Raw genomic sequence first — 15,519 nt, 5'->3', positions numbered from 1 at the left:
GTTCATGGGCGTGTTCCTCGGCCGTCTGTGATTTCAACACCATATCATCAACGTAAACCTCCATGCTTCGGTCGATCTGCTCCTGGAAGATGCGATCCATAAGACGTTGATAAGTGGCTCATGCGTTCTTCAAACCGAACGACATCACTTCGTAGCAATAATTGGCCTGATTGGTGATGAACGCCCTTTTGGATTTGTCTAGACCATACATCGGGATCTGATTGTACCCTGAGTAAGCATCTAAAAAATTTAGGAAGTTATGCCTAGATGCCCCCATCGACGAGCCGGTCGATGCTGGGCAAGGGGTAAGCATCCTTCGGGTAGGCTTTGTTGAGGTCGGTGAAGTCCGTGCACATTCTCCACTTTCCACTCGACTTCTTCACCATAACCACGTTGGCAAGCCAAGTAGTGTACTTGATCTCCCGAACAAGCCTAACTTCCAGGAGCTTCCTAACCTCCTCCCTAACCGCTTGCGGTCGTTCTTCACCTATCTTCCTCTTCTTTTGGGCTATCGGTCGAGCTTCTTTAAAAGTGGCTAATTTATGCGACATGACATTGGGATGGATGCTCGGCATGTCGGTAGACGTCCAAGCAAATAGGTCCCTGTTCTGGTTGATGACTATGGCTAAGAGGGCCTCTTCCTCTGGTTTCAACAACCATTCCAACTTGGTGATTTGGTTTGGCTGCCATCCGATCGACAACTTCCGACCGATGTTGTTTCCTTGAACGGTTGTATGAGACTATTTTCAGCCTGGCAGCGTAACACTGTCTTGCAATTTGCTGATCAGCGTACACGGTACATATCGTTCCCTTATCAGATGGGAATTTCATCGCAAGGTGGATGGTGGAGACGATCGTTCCGAAGGCGTTCAAACAGTATCTCCCTAACAAAACATTGTAAGAAATGTTAGCTTCGACCAAAATGTATCGAACTCTTACCTCCCGGTCGTTTTTCCTAGAGCCGATCCGGGTGCGAAGATCCAGATACCCTCGGGTGTCCACCCGTTTGCCTGAGAAATCGACGATCTGCTCGTTGTAAGGGACAATTAGGTCCTCGGACAAATTCATCCTTTGGAACGTCTTCCAGTACAGGATGTTGACGGAGCTCCCTTGATTTACCAGGAGTTTGCCAATCCCGTATTCCGCCTCGATGGAGATCACCATCAGATCGTCATGATCTGGGTCGAGCGCCTTAAAGTTGTCGTCGGTGAAGGTGATAGGAGGCATTGATCGAACTTTCTTCTCTACCAGGTGGACCAATTTGAGCGCCTTGACGTGCCTTTTTCGGGCGGATATGGTCAATCCTCCACCTGCAAATCCTCCGGAGATAGTATTGATGTAGCCTCATAAAGGCTTGTCCCTGCTCCTGCTTCGGCTCCAACTTCTTTGACGCCTTCTGGGATGTTTCTCTCTTTTCCTCTCTGGTGCCCTCCTCGATCTGTCGCTTCTTCTGGGTTAGGAACGGGCCTGAGCCGGACTCCTCCTTTCTGGGCTGCGAGCAGGGCGATCCTGCTTGAAGTACTTCTTCAAATGCCCTTGCCAGATAAGTTCCTCAATCTTGTCCTGGAGGGTGTGGCACTCCTCAGTAGTGTGGCCGATCTCCGATGGAACTGGTAGTGCTTACTACCATCAACATCAGGAGGGGGAGGTTTCTTTCTTGGAGGGGGAAGTGTTTCATTGCTGAAAGCCTCTTGCAAAATCCTCGCCCGGGGGATGGCTAGTGGTGGTGTGTAGGTGGTGAACTTGGGGCCCTTTTTTTCAGCCGGTTTAACGATGGGTATTCCTCTCCACCGCCGCGTCCTCCTTTTCTCGCTTCTTTACCCAAAATTCTTGCATGTCCTCCATCTGTATGAACTTTGTCGCTCGCTCCCTCATATTCTCCATCGTCTTTGGTTTTTTGCGGCTTATTTTCTCTACGAAGACGCCCGGTTGTAGGCCATAGGAGAAGTGATGCGGAGTTATCTCGTCGCTAAGATCCTTGATCTTGATCGACATGCGGTTGTACCGGTCAAGGTAACTCTTTAGGGATTAACCATTCTCCTAACGAATGTTGACCAGGTTATCCACCGTTAGAACGACCGATCGTAGGGGCGCGAATTGTGTGCTGAACCTGGCTTTCAGTGTAGCAATGAAGTCTATGCTATTGGGCGGCAGCTCGAAAAACCACTCCAGCGCCTCTCCCGTCAGAGAGGTCGAGAACACCCGGCATCATATCGAGTCACTTACTACATGGAACATCATCTGGTGTGTGAACACTAGTAGATGGTTATTGGGGTTCGTCGTGTCATCGTACTTATCGAACGTCGACATCTTCCATCGGTCGGGCAGTGGGGTTTCCAAGATGAACTGGGTGAAGGGGAAATTCCTCTTTGCGTGTACCGCCTGACGACCCAGATGTCCACCTCGGCTAGCTCCCGAGCTCTCAGCAACCGTATGGGAAGCGTTGCCCCTAGAGGTTAGAGTTTTCTCTACCCTTTGTGGTTGCGATTGTTCCCCTCTCGTCGGGGGGGGGGGGGGGGGGGAAGGGGGTCGGCTTATCAGCTGCTCCTTCTCCATCCTGGGTTGTGCTCTGCTCATCCAGGGCGGGTCTGGCACAATTAGCGTTGAGGGGATATGGTCGTCCTTTTTACCTGAGGGCGGCATTCTCTTCCTGTAGAGCACGCACCTGCGCTTCATAGTTCCTTTGCATTTCATCCATCCTTTATTGCATAGCTCTGATCATCTGCTTGGTGTCCACTTGATCGTCAGTCATCCTTCCTCCGTCTGTGTTGCTTGTTCCGTTTCTTGTGGTCACCATAAGGGTATGATGTCTCTAAATGACTGCTCGGCCCCACGGTGGGCGCCAAAATGTTTCGGGTGTAGAAGTCAAGCACCTACTATCAACACTCAAATTACCCTCAAGTTCTTCCATTCTGTACTCTCCTTGGCTAACTGGTCCAATCCTCAATTTAGTGCAATCTTTCTCTTCCTCCGTTCGGTCAATCGGACGATCGGGGTACCTGCCTAAAAGGCTCTGATGCTTAAGTCAGTTAAGGCCGATCATCCAGTGGTAATAAATGCTATAATAAATGCAGTTTTCAGATCCTTACCAACTTACCTTGGGCCTCTATTTATAGTTTTTGGTGTGGGCCGATGATTAGGGTGTCCCAATTGCTTTTTAAACTTGATTACTAACTTACTTTACCTTAATTAACTTTCAGCTCACTGGCTTAGTTTCAATTTGGCCGCCCGGTCGGCAGGCTATGCGACCTGTCGGTTGCCCTTACAGATGAGGGTCTCCACAAGAGTAGAAACAAAGTTCAAGTGGAAATGAACATTGGTTTTAGACCGGCTGATCGACGAGTAGCCGATTTAACATGTTCAGAACGGAGACTTCATTCAGAGAACGGGGAGTTTGGTTGCGACTCCCTTAAAGCACTCCGGAAAAATTGTTACATCAACATCCCAAGGTGAGGTACGCCTGTAGCGGACAGCCTGCGACCGCTTGACCTTAGTTTGCCTGATCGATGGGCCGTACAGTACACCTACTGTACACTTACGAACATATATAATAATTTAAATGAAGTCGAATTTAATCTAATACTTTAGATGTGAGATATTGTTCTTGATAGTGTATATGTTTATTTTATTTTTTTTGGCCTGATATATTTATTTTAGAATTACCAATTATAATTATTTCAATAGAATTAATAAATTGGTTGAATTCAACCTCTCATCCAACATCTATGCTTCACGTTTAATTAGGCAGAAGCAACTTCATATAAGTTTTTGTTTTATATTAGGGCTTAATGCACATTTAGGTGTTTATTTCAAACGAAGTCAAATACAAAAAGGAATTGTTCAACATGAACTGAGAGAAAACATCTCAAGAAATCATGTCTAATAGTATGATTTTACTGTTGCAAATTTAGTGGCAACTAGTGTGTAGAAATTTAGAATCACTGTTCACAAAATTTTCCACGGTTTCATATAGTATGAATGACCTTTAGCAAGTTGACTACTTCAGCAGTGATTCCATGATGACATATGAATGGCGTAGCGTAGTATTATTACAACATGCTAACTTCATTCATTTTTTCCAAAAGATAAAATTAAATCTATATTTTTGTTTATTTGTTTTAATCAAATCTATGTACAAGCTAATTGTTAATTGAAAAGGTGCAAGTTGAGACTGTATGAGTAATAACTATTTCTATTTTCTTTAAACATATTCCATTGTTGATTGTTATCTCTTTAAAATTATTTTTTAATTATTTTTTTTTATATTGATAGGTATCCATAGATACTACTTGCTTAGATAAATTTAGATAAATTTCAAATAGAGTTATTCAAAATGAATATATATATATATATATATATATATATATATATATATATATATATATATATATATATATACTATCCTATGATTTACATCGTAAATCATTAATACGAATAAAATTAATTTCTTCAAAAAAGATTTAAATAAATTAAATTACACTATAGTAGATCATTAGAATATAAGTTAGAATGTGAAATTCATAAAATATTATTTCCCTATAGCTAATAATACGCCATGAAGCCCTCATTGTTACATCACTTATGGACATGTATCTCATTTACACAAAGGTATAAAAATGAATATGAGGACTAAGCCCTACCACACTATATGCTTTCAGTTAATGTTGCAATTATAAATTAGTCATAATGTTATTGCTACACTTTGACGTACATACGATGAAAATTTTCTGTTTCTTTCCACTGCTACCAACCCACTCCCATCATATTAAACATATAAAGATCATACACATAAGGTGAAAATTATACAAGAACGTGTTAGGAATTTTTTATTGTGATTAATTACAGAGATTGATTATTTTTTATGTATATATGAGTTACACGTATAAAAAATCTAAGAACCTTCAACATAAAAATTTAAAGTTTATGTCTTTATTTTTTTATATATTACTTACATTTTTATTTTTAATTAATGGGGTTTTGAATTCATACGTCAATAACTTAATACCAGAAAAAAAATCTGAATTTAAATCATAAATGCGTATCTAGCTATAATGTTATTTTATCCTATAATTACCCACTTGCAACCGATAAAAACTTCATTTGCAATTTGCATTCACAAAAGAGGAAGTGTTTCCGAGCCGTGGGCTACGTAATAAATTTATGCGTTAAATATATTTTTATTCTTTAATTTTTATAAAAGATTTGATTTAATCTTTTTTTCAAATATTGATCCTCAACTTTAAATATATTTGAATTACTCAAGTGTTCAACAGTAGAGTGACTTATCATATTTTATGAATGAAAATACATTAAAGATTAAAATTTATAGTTTTATTTTATTAAAAATTTCAAATTTGTTTCTTTTGATGTGTATTTTCAACAAAATTCCCAATTATATATATATATATATATATATATAATTATGACATCAGTTTTCATATAAATATTAATTATTTGATTTTATTTAAAATAAATTACATGCTTATATTATAACATAAAAAAATTAAAGAAAGAATGATACTGTATTTTAGTAAAATATTTCATAAACATTCTTTTATTACTCTTAATAGAAATAAACAAAGCTTAAATGTATTTACTACAATGAACTTTTATAATTGTTCATATAATTTTATCGATAAAAATTACGGACAAATTTTAAAATTTAAATTATTCATGAAAAATTTTGTTGGTAAAATCTATTAATAAAACACTGATTGGATTGGTCATTATTAATACATAATTTTCTTGTACTAATTATTATTATGAAATAAAGGTGTTACTAATTATGGAAAATATTAATGCAAGCCATGAAATTAAGATTATTCACCTTTTCATAGACTTAAGAAAAAATATTTAACTAGTTGTTATTTGTAATTTGAAAAATACAAATAAAAATGTATACAATTGCAATTTATTCTATTGTGTTTTAACTCAAAAAAAGTTTTTAAAAAATGATTAACTATGGTAAAAAAAGATTACTATATATATATATATATATATATATATATATATATATATATATATATATATATATATATATATCTGATTCCATTGTTATCATAGAAAGGAAAAGATGTTCTTTCATGTGATTACGTACTTTCAGTTCATCTCTTACGATCGTAGTTCAAAATAGATGTCAAACCTACGAATTAATTCTCCTTTCCCCTATGCTCAAAGTCAAACTCATGTTCCATGAAAGAGGCCAAGTGTGGAAGAAAAGTTATAAAAGCCAATGAGAACACAACATACTCTCAACTATCATGTTTAATTGCAGTATACAAGTTACCAACCAACAAGAAACTATAAAGTTGATTTGGCCGTTTTGCACCACCACATGACATTGGAGTGAGATCCATATTATTCCACGACTCACTTCCCTCCCTATATATATAAATACCCTTAACTCCAACCATTCTCCCAACAACAACTACCCTATCACATTTCACATTTCACATTCACCACATTAATTCCCTTGTTGTTTTTAGCCACAATGGGTCTGAAGTTTACACATGCAGTGATGATAATAGTTATAATGAGTGCTTCAATGTTTTCAGTGAGCATGGCCAACAAGGATTGGTTCCCTGCTTTCAACTACACTGATTGGTGGTCCAGATTTGGGAATCATCAACAAAACAAAACACAGCAACAACCAAGGCAGATTGTTGTGGGTGGTTCTGAGCATTGGCACTTTGGCTACAACTACTCTGATTGGGCTATCAAGAACTTCCCATTTTACCTCAATGACACTCTAGGTCAGTTATGTTATCCTAACTCATTGAAATATGCTAACAAATGAGCATGGATTGATTGAATTCGTTATGCAGTGTTCAAATATGATGCTCCAAATGCCACCACTTTCCCACACAGTGTCTACATGTTCAAAAACTATGGCAGCTTCTTGAAGTGTGACATAAAAAAGGCTAAGATGTTGGCAAGTCCGGTGCAAGGTGGAGGAGAGGGGTTCAAGTTTCTGTTGCAGAAGTGGCAGCCTCATTACTTTGCCTGCGGTGAGAGAAATGGCTTCCATTGCAGCAATGGCACCATGAAGTTTGCTGTCATGCCAATGTTTCGTCCCTTCTGGCCGTGGCCATGATACAATTGCACCGACCATTCAAACTTGCTATCGTTATTTTTTCTTCTTCTTATTATATGTTTTGTCCCAAGTTTTCTTCAAATAAATTATATTGTAGCTTCAACTTGATTGATTTTTATCAAATTTTAATTATTGTAATGCACTTTGGTGAAAGATCATAACAGCCATAAAGAGTTGTTTGTGTTGTATACTTAGGCCTTTTAAATAATAGGACATGAAAATTATCTATAAGAGCCTGTTTTATTAGAAGATGAAACAGAGTTATCTTATATATTTGTTATTAAAAAATTCTTTTTTTTTTCTTTTCTTTACCTTGGTATATCTAGTATAATTTATATATATATATAATAAAAATTTTAACTTCTTTATTCAATTTAATATTATCATATCGAAATAATTTTTTTTCTTTTTTAACTTTTATTTTTTTTCTTTATTCACTTTTACTTTACGTATTCATTAATATTAAAAATGAAGTCGTACTATTATGGTAAGACTTTTTTTATAGTCCAATACACTGAAATCGTGCCATTACAGCAAGATTTTCTTTATATTGAAGTTGTGTCATTATGGCAAGACTTTCCTAATAACCCAATACTAAAGTCGTGCTATTATTGCAAGACTTTCCTAATAATCCAATACTGAAGTCGTGCTATTATGACAAGACTTTCCTTGTTATGGAGTCGTTCCATTATGACAAGACTTTGGTTTCGATGAAGTAATTAATTTAAGTGAAGTCGTTTCTATTTGTGACGACTTCATAAAAAATATTGAAGTCTCTGTAATTTGGGACGACTTCAGCACAACTTAATCAAAGTCGTCTCACTTTGGCATGACTTCTCGTGCTATCTTCACACATATCGGGAATTTGAAAAAAAAGTGTACCATTTTTTGGAAATTATGATTAAAATTGCATCATTTGGGGAAAAAAAACCAAATTTCCAACTATGTTCTCTTTAACTTTTATTTATATGAATTATTTTTTACTTGATCAATAATAATTAGAGAGGGGTTTACTTCAAAAATATTTCAAAAAGTTTAATTATTAAAATAAAATGTAATGATTAACGTAAAATTTAAGATAGAAAAAGAAGACAAAGTGTAGAACGAAGCTGGAAGCAAAGTGAGGATAAAATAGAAACCAAACAGAACCCGCCGTTTCATCTCCATTTCAAAATCAGTTCACCCTAGTAAGCATATACTTTCACAAGTCACAGGCTAAAACTCAAGAACTTTGAAACAGAAGGAAAGAAAGGAAGAGAGTGAGAGTTAAAGAAGAAGCAATGGCGACGCGTACGATCTCGCAGGAAGCATTCGAAGAACTGGTGAAAGAGAACGTCGACGATCTCGGCATGGACCCCATGGAGGCTCTCCAAGACGCCATCCAAACCCTCACTCTTCAAGGCGTCGATCTCTCAGGTTCCTCTCTCTCTTCTCACCTTCTCACCTTCTCCATTTTTCAATCCCTCAACAACGTCGTTTCGCAGGCATCGTCACCTCCGTCCCCGGCGACACCAACCCCGTCATCGACTGCTTGGACCGCTTGAAGAACCTCCAATCCGAACCCGACGATGACGAACTAGTCATAGCGTTCAACACGCTCCACGAATTGTGTTCGAATCCAAATCCAAATGCAAATTCGAATGCGGCAATTGCGACCAGAAACGGCGCCGTCGAGTTAGTTTTTTCGTTTATCCCCCGAGCCACCGGATCTCGCGCGCTCCTTCTCTCCGCTTTAAACGCATTGTCGACTTTGCTTCACGGTTCTGACTACTCGTTTATCAACCGTTGCCGTTTCGCCACTGTTCTGAATTGCTCCTTTTGAATGCTGATTCTCTCTGTCGTTTCAGATGTTCAGAGTACGGGCACGTTTCAGCGGTGTGACGGACCGACGATTGTGATTGGTTTTCTGGCTGATAATAAGCAGGATGTGGAGATCTTGAGCAGTGGATTTCGCGTCGTGGCTTCTGCGGCGACCGGCGATGAGATCGTGAAGGAGTCGTTTATGGAGTTGAAGGTTGATGAGCTGGTTTTGGAGATCTTGTCGTTGCATAAGAACGAGGGGATCCAGAGTTTGTATGACGCGGTTCGGGCGCTTTTGACGCCGGATGACAATCGTGTCGTGGCTTCGCAGGTGAGTTGGGCTGCTTGATGATGTGTTAGACTATGTTTGGTTTACCGTTTGGTCATTTCCAATTTACGTTTTGTCCCGAGAACTCAGTTTGGTTGTATGTTTGATTTTCCTTAAAAGTACCTTAGCATACTACATTTGTCCTGAAACCAGGATTCAATTGCAAGTAGTATCGAGGTTGCCTTTGCAAACTCAGTTAGCAAAATGAAATCTGCTCAAACTTAGTTTCCATACTTTAATCCAAACATGCACTTAGTGTGTTTATTATACTTGAGAAAGATATTTGAGAGTGTGTGTTTCCCTCTCTTAAGATTCTCATATTTTTAATAACTTGGGATACATGGGACACAATGTATAAGAGGGAAAATAAGAAAATTCGAAAAGATACAAATAAGAACTAGGTCCAACACAAAGCACATAACACCTTACAATAAATCCTATTAAAAACTATTTATTCTAACGATTATTATGGATGTAGAAGAAATCCGGTAAAGTTTATCCATGGACACTTGAGGTAGAGAAAGAAATATAGACATGTTAAGTAATATAATGTGATGAGGAATAAGATATGGTACGACGACAGATAGCCAGAAATGAAAGATGTCAATTTTGTGTTTGTACTTTAACATGTGTCCATGTATAATTACAAGAATTTGATTTATCTTAAAAGTCTTACACATTTACCATTTGTTCTGCAGCATGTGTCCATATATCATTACTCTTGTTTGGGTGTTGGAAACAATTCTTGTTTGTCATGAATTCACAAGTAATCATGAAAGGAATTTAAATGTTTGTTGCACTGTCATCTAATCACAGTTCATGTATAATAAGTTCATTCTAATTGATTACAACAAGAAGGCCTTACAAAACACAGATCACACCTGCTATTCGGCTCAGTTAGAGACTGAGGTTTCAGAGTTTGTTCGACAATCTTGAAATGTTTATAGTTGCAGTGTGTGAAAATTAAACTCTTGCAAAAAGTTTCAGTTACTTTTACTATATCTTTTTGTATGACGAATAACAATGATGTGTATATCATTACTTTTGTTTGATTGTAGAAATCATTTATAGTTTTTCATGAATTCACTACAAGTAATTCCAAAAAGAGAATTTACTTATAATGTGATACAACTAACTAGTACCAAGAATTGAAAGAATTAACTCAACAATACATAGAGGTAGAGATAAAGAGAAAAGTCTAACTTATTCTGTATTGATTAGTGAGAATTCAAGAGTCTCAGCACTCTCCTCACAATGGGTTTCTAGAAACTGCTCATGCAGAATTTACATTGCTATTTGCGCCCATTAATTAACTATTCGCTGACTTGTGGGTCAGTTAGGTTTGCTATTTCATTTCTTATAGAGTACTTTAATAATATTCCCCATGTTCTAATAGAACCCATCGACCCTTGAAAAGTTTCTTTCAGCATCATCCAATTACGTATAAGTTCATTCACTTTTATAGTAGTTACATATAGATAATTCTAATTGGTTAAAGGTTTATACTGAACATTCGTTGTGCTATTTTTACTTTATGTGCTGTTTTCAAATGTATCTATATGGGATGAATATACGACACATTGAAAAAGAAAGCAAAATGAAAAAAACAAGGCTTTTGTGTCATTATTTGAAAAATTGATGATGGGAATATTGTTTTAGACCAAATATTTCCTGGAGTGTCATAGGTGTTCATGTACACGGACACGTGAAAATAAAGAAGTAAAAGTGTGCAAGTTAGGAACTTAATTTGGTGAATATGAACGGGGGATTTCTAGTTCATGTCTTTCAAAGTTGTAACCTGCTATCATTTCAGCTATGTGTACATCATGGCAAAAGTATTCGTTTTGATCTGTTTTCAGGTGTATGGTTATGCACGAAAATTTGCCAAGATTGGAATTGCAGAAGCTCTTGTGGATTCTCTGAGTGCAGGGCTTTGCTCACCTGACCTAGTTCCAGCATGCACGACTTTGAAAGTCATTGCTGTAAATGTAAGTGGAGTAATATCCAATCCTATGTTGAGTATGCAAAATTGTGTTTGTATTGGAAGTTCATAGGAATGTAGCCATTAGATAAAACATGTAGTTGTATGGTTTTAGGTGATTTTTGTGGTGACAAATTGTCGGTCATACTTTGTCTCAAAATAGCTGTTGAAACTAAGTTTTTATGGACTGTCTCACCGTAAATGATTCCTAAGATTGAGTTGCTGCAATGGTTTCCTTTTATTGATTCAGACGAGGCAAGGTGGACATGTTAATGGAAATTAAACTTTGGGCTAATGGTGTGGTATATTTGCCTGTGTATCTTTATACAGGACTCGCAGTCTCATTGGTCAATTATTAGGTGACTTTTGCTTTTAATCCCTGTTAGACTCTATGTTTTTCCAGATTTAAACGTACCATGCGTTGCACAATAACTAAAATATAAGTTTGCTTCCTTATTGGGTATGAACAGTAAAATCAACTCCCTGACTGTATACAAGAGTAGTGCTGATAGAATGAAAAAGGAGGCAGAGAGAGAGGAGGAATAGAGTTGCATCACACCACGCACGTCCTCAACAATTTTCTTTTTTCTCTCTTATGGGCTCAACCCTTCAGACATTCTCTCCACTTGGAGTTGGTTATTTGCTTTCTGGTTTCCTAGCTGTCCCATTTTACTATTTTTTTGTGTCATTATTCCCATGGAATAATTCATTCCTTGGCTTCATTACAGCATGTTGTCTTAGCCATGCTAACATCTTCAAACTGAAGACTTGCTGACACAAGTATTGCATTGCATTGATGCCTTGTGTTATCTTTGTTGACTATCTTTATTTTACGTTGCAGGATGAAATATGTAAATCCATTGCTGAGAAAGGTGGCGTTGATGCAGTACTCAGATGTATCAATGACAGTGCTGAACAAGGCAACAAAGCTGTGGCTAAAGTTTGTTGCTCATTACTTTCAAAGGTATAGGTTGAAAATGTGTGGACTGGTTCACCAAGTCATTTGTTTATTATTATTATTATTAATTTTTTGTAATTTCTCTCAGCAAAATATAGTTTCCAATGCTACTTGTTCTTTGTAGGGTTTGCATTGTCTCTTTCTCTGTTGTGTTGATGGTTGTCCTACATTTTCTTCTTGAGCTGAAAGTTTTCCTTGCATATTATAGGTGTTATAATTTCAATCACTTGGGATTTGAGAGTGCTTTGTTTGTGTCCTAGATAAATCCCTTGCATCTTTTTAAAATAAAAATAAAAATGTGAATGCCATCCATTTTTTTGGGAGGATGTAGCTGATGAAATTCACTTGGCTTCCCCAAAATCAGGGGCTGGAGTTTGCAGTAAATAATCTCATAAATTTCCAATCCAAACACAATTTATACTTGTAAATTTTTATATAATGATATGAATGTAGTTGAGTAATGTAAGTAAAACTGAAATGACCTTAAACATATTCATTATTTGATTGCTTATAACTTTTAATGTTCAATTCCATGAAGTTAAAAGTTTTTCATTCCCTTTAGTTAAATGACTTATTTCTTGGTTTAATTGATCAGTTAGCAGGAAGTGACATGAACAAGAGTGAAATTGTTGGGAAAGGAGGTATGGCGAAGTTGATGATACTTTCATCCAGATTTTCCGATGACCCATCTGTTTTGCAAGAGGTGAGAATGTGCAATATCTATTTAGGAAGCCAGTTTAAAATCACAGTCAGACTAAAACATCCTACTCCAAGTATTGAATTGTTCGTTTTGGGCACATCAATTTCGTTATAGTAACCTCAATAGCTATTAGTCAATTGGACAGTGGCTATTGAAGTTTGTAAATGATTTAATCATGGTTTATAATGTTTGTTCATGCGGAGGACAAATAAGAGATGTCAGACACGAATTTCACCTTACCTCAATCTGCAATCTCCCTAGTAAGCTTTCTTCTGGCTTGCATATGCTATCTGCTGGTGTCTCGGCTTAGACCGATTTGGACCCGAGGGTTACCTGCGGAGGAGATTCCGACGCTCAAGTCAACTAAGAATTCTCAGAAAGTCAAATCTCGTGATTAAGGGATTAATGAATGCGTACCTTTAATTCGTGGGGTCTATGTATATTTATAGATTATTAATTATATCTGGCCACGTAGTGAGTTGAACCGCAGATGAGCCTGGGCCAAACCCAGGCCCCACAGTTTCATTATTGTGGGCCCCAAGGGCCTGATTGGTAGTGTTGTAGGTCTATCAAATTCTTGTTCAACTTTCTTAAGTTAGCGGCCTATGCCGCTTACTATTGATTGTTCGATATACATGGTGATCGTTTGCGTCCTTGAGGGGTTATGTAAGCGGATCTCATGGTCGTAGTCAGGTTAAGCCGCTTAGGTGTAGTACACCAGTCCCCTAGTCTGTGTCGGTGTATCTATAGCAGCAAAGGATGAGAAGTGTTGGTGTGTTTTGTTAGACCGCCTAGGTGTAGTACAGTACAATGTTGTTAATGCGTTCAGACTCCTAATATACTTGATCATGCTATTGCTACCAACATTTATAAAGAATTATATCAGACCATATCTTGGACCTAATATTCTCTTTAAAAGTCATGGTTTACTTGTTTCCTTCGAATTTGTGTATATATGTACATCTTGTACCTGTTTTTTATTTTGTTGCTTTTATTTGTGGCACAGGTTATGTCTATTATTTCTGTGCTTTGTTTAAGATCACCTGAAAACGCAGCCCGTGCCGTTGAAGCTGGGGCCGGTGAGCTAGCTGTTCAGGCCATGAAGAAATTTCCTGCAGCACACCAAATGCAGAGAAACTCCTGTCTTATGATCAGAAATCTAGTTGTGAGAAATCCAGAAAACAGGCAAGTTTATGATTCGTGATATTTATTATGCAAGATGTTTAATCATACATTGCTTTGCATTTTTTTTTTGTTTTCTCGTTTTTCAGTTATGTAGTCTTTGCCTTTTAGCATTTACTATGAATGTAGTTTTAAAAACCGGAACATGCAGTACTGGGAATTGACCTGGTAATTGGTCCGTTAATATTAAAAACCAGAACATTTCCGAACTGGTTTAAAACTGGGTTGAACAGTGTTATCAAAAGATTATTTTTTATTTATTTTTTAAAATTTAATCCGACATTTTCGGGACAAATAAAAACGTATTTTAATAAGGATTACAAATTTGCATAAATTATTTTATCGATATTATTTATATAAATTATATAATTTAGTCATTTATATTAATTTACAATTTTTAGATCTTGATTCGTTATACTTTTTACATTTTTGTCATTTTTTTTTCGTTTTAGATGTAACATTGTGATAGTTATTAGATATTGTTGTATTTCATTAAAGTTAAACTTAAGAATTATGATCTTTTAGGTGTACATTGAATATTAAAAATCTATAAGACGATGTTTTTATTTTAGTTATAAAATTATGTTTTAAGTAATAGTTTATGCATTATTTAATTAATATCAGTTTGACCACTTTGAACATCTTTTATAACCAAATCAAAAACTGATTTGGTTTTAAAATATTGCATGAGGCAAATGTGACATAAAAAGATTGCTAAAAACCGAAGAATGTGAATCCTAATACCTCATTATGGTAACCTTGTTGCAACTTTTGTATTGGACAGAACAACCTTGCTTTTGAATGGAATTGAGAAATACATAAGGAAAGCCAAGGGAACACATAGCAACTGTAAGGATGCTGCCACCGATGCGTTGAGGGATTTGGGCCTTGATAATTACAACTTGTAGTTGATGATTTTTTGACCTCTATTGTTTTACACAGTAATACCATCAAGATTCTTTTGTTTCCCAAGCAAAATAGTGAGTGTATGACTGTATATTGTAATTGTCTCTAACCTCTTTACAAGAATATTCTCAATTTTCGGAATTCTATTCTATGTACATACTTGAACCTAATGGCTTCGTCGGAACTCCAATCCAATGGTTATAAGCCATAAATATTCCAGTGTTATCGAGGTTAGCACCATCTTGAATTTTTTCTTCATGTGCATCATTCGTGCATCTACTCTTTGCTTCCCTTCTCCATCTTTTCAAGTTATACCGGTTAGGTATTAGTTTAAAATTGTTCACATTATGAACTATATCGATGACAAAATGCCAAAAACCTAAAACTTGATGTAATTGTTAGGATTGAGTGCACCAGTAGACTAAAAGCTATAACCATTAGTTAGGACATAATTCTTTCGTCACCACGAATCAATTATGACTTGACCTATTTGGTCTCTGCGACGGGACAATTGTGTAACTCGTAATAATCTCTCTCTTAATAATTGTTACCAGGAATCGAACTTGTGACC

At 36.7% G+C, this 15,519-nt stretch overlaps 3 protein-coding genes across 3 annotated transcripts; 2 read left to right on the top strand and 1 right to left on the bottom strand.

Annotated features, from left to right (window-relative positions):
* Positions 1–263: 263 nt before the first annotated feature.
* Positions 264–1,227, bottom strand: LOC146888267 (uncharacterized). Its single transcript, XM_085670026.1, has 2 exons — positions 940–1,227; positions 264–740 (listed from the first exon to the last, which is right to left on the bottom strand). Exons 1-2 carry the CDS (start codon positions 1,225–1,227, stop codon positions 264–266), a joined length of 765 nt encoding a protein of 254 aa, XP_085526152.1.
* Positions 1,228–6,411: 5,184 nt separating this feature from the next.
* Positions 6,412–7,264, top strand: LOC114174148 (uncharacterized). The gene is made up of 2 exons (XM_028058924.2): positions 6,412–6,752; positions 6,825–7,264. The coding sequence occupies exons 1-2, from the start codon at positions 6,491–6,493 to the stop codon at positions 7,091–7,093; spliced, it is 531 nt and encodes a 176-aa protein (XP_027914725.1). The 5' UTR covers positions 6,412–6,490; the 3' UTR covers positions 7,094–7,264.
* A 953-nt stretch (positions 7,265–8,217) lies between these two features.
* Positions 8,218–15,206, top strand: LOC114167398 (ARM repeat superfamily protein). Its single transcript, XM_028052490.2, has 8 exons — positions 8,218–8,509; positions 8,578–8,853; positions 8,941–9,224; positions 11,081–11,209; positions 12,044–12,166; positions 12,756–12,863; positions 13,867–14,045; positions 14,827–15,206. The coding sequence occupies exons 1-8, from the start codon at positions 8,374–8,376 to the stop codon at positions 14,948–14,950; spliced, it is 1,359 nt and encodes a 452-aa protein (XP_027908291.1). The 5' UTR covers positions 8,218–8,373; the 3' UTR covers positions 14,951–15,206.
* The last annotated feature ends 313 nt before the right edge of the window (positions 15,207–15,519 follow it).

Source organism: Vigna unguiculata, chromosome 2 (assembly GCF_037176805.1).
Source record: "Vigna unguiculata cultivar grain cowpea cultivar isolate G323 ecotype 2 chromosome 2, ASM3717680v1, whole genome shotgun sequence".
Classification (NCBI taxonomy): Eukaryota; Viridiplantae; Streptophyta; class Magnoliopsida; order Fabales; family Fabaceae; genus Vigna; species Vigna unguiculata.
This window is presented reverse-complemented; position numbering and strand designations above follow the sequence as displayed.

Bases quoted from the DNA above. Each gene is read 5' to 3' on its own strand.
- LOC114174148 (XM_028058924.2), top strand. From the start codon at position 6,491: ATGGGTCTGAAGTTTACACATGCAGTGATGATAATAGTTATAATGAGT. The intron at 6,753-6,824 runs GTCAGTTATGTT...TTCGTTATGCAG, and splicing joins TTACCTCAATGACACTCTAG to TGTTCAAATATGATGCTCCA.
- LOC146888267 (XM_085670026.1), bottom strand. From the start codon at position 1,227: ATGCCTCCTATCACCTTCACCGACGACAACTTTAAGGCGCTCGACCCA. The intron at 741-939 runs GTAAGAGTTCGA...GGCTGAAAATAG, and splicing joins CTAGGAAAAACGACCGGGAG to TCTCATACAACCGTTCAAGG.
- LOC114167398 (XM_028052490.2), top strand. From the start codon at position 8,374: ATGGCGACGCGTACGATCTCGCAGGAAGCATTCGAAGAACTGGTGAAA. The intron at 9,225-11,080 runs GTGAGTTGGGCT...ATCTGTTTTCAG, and splicing joins ATCGTGTCGTGGCTTCGCAG to GTGTATGGTTATGCACGAAA. The intron at 12,864-13,866 runs GTGAGAATGTGC...TTTGTGGCACAG, and splicing joins ACCCATCTGTTTTGCAAGAG to GTTATGTCTATTATTTCTGT.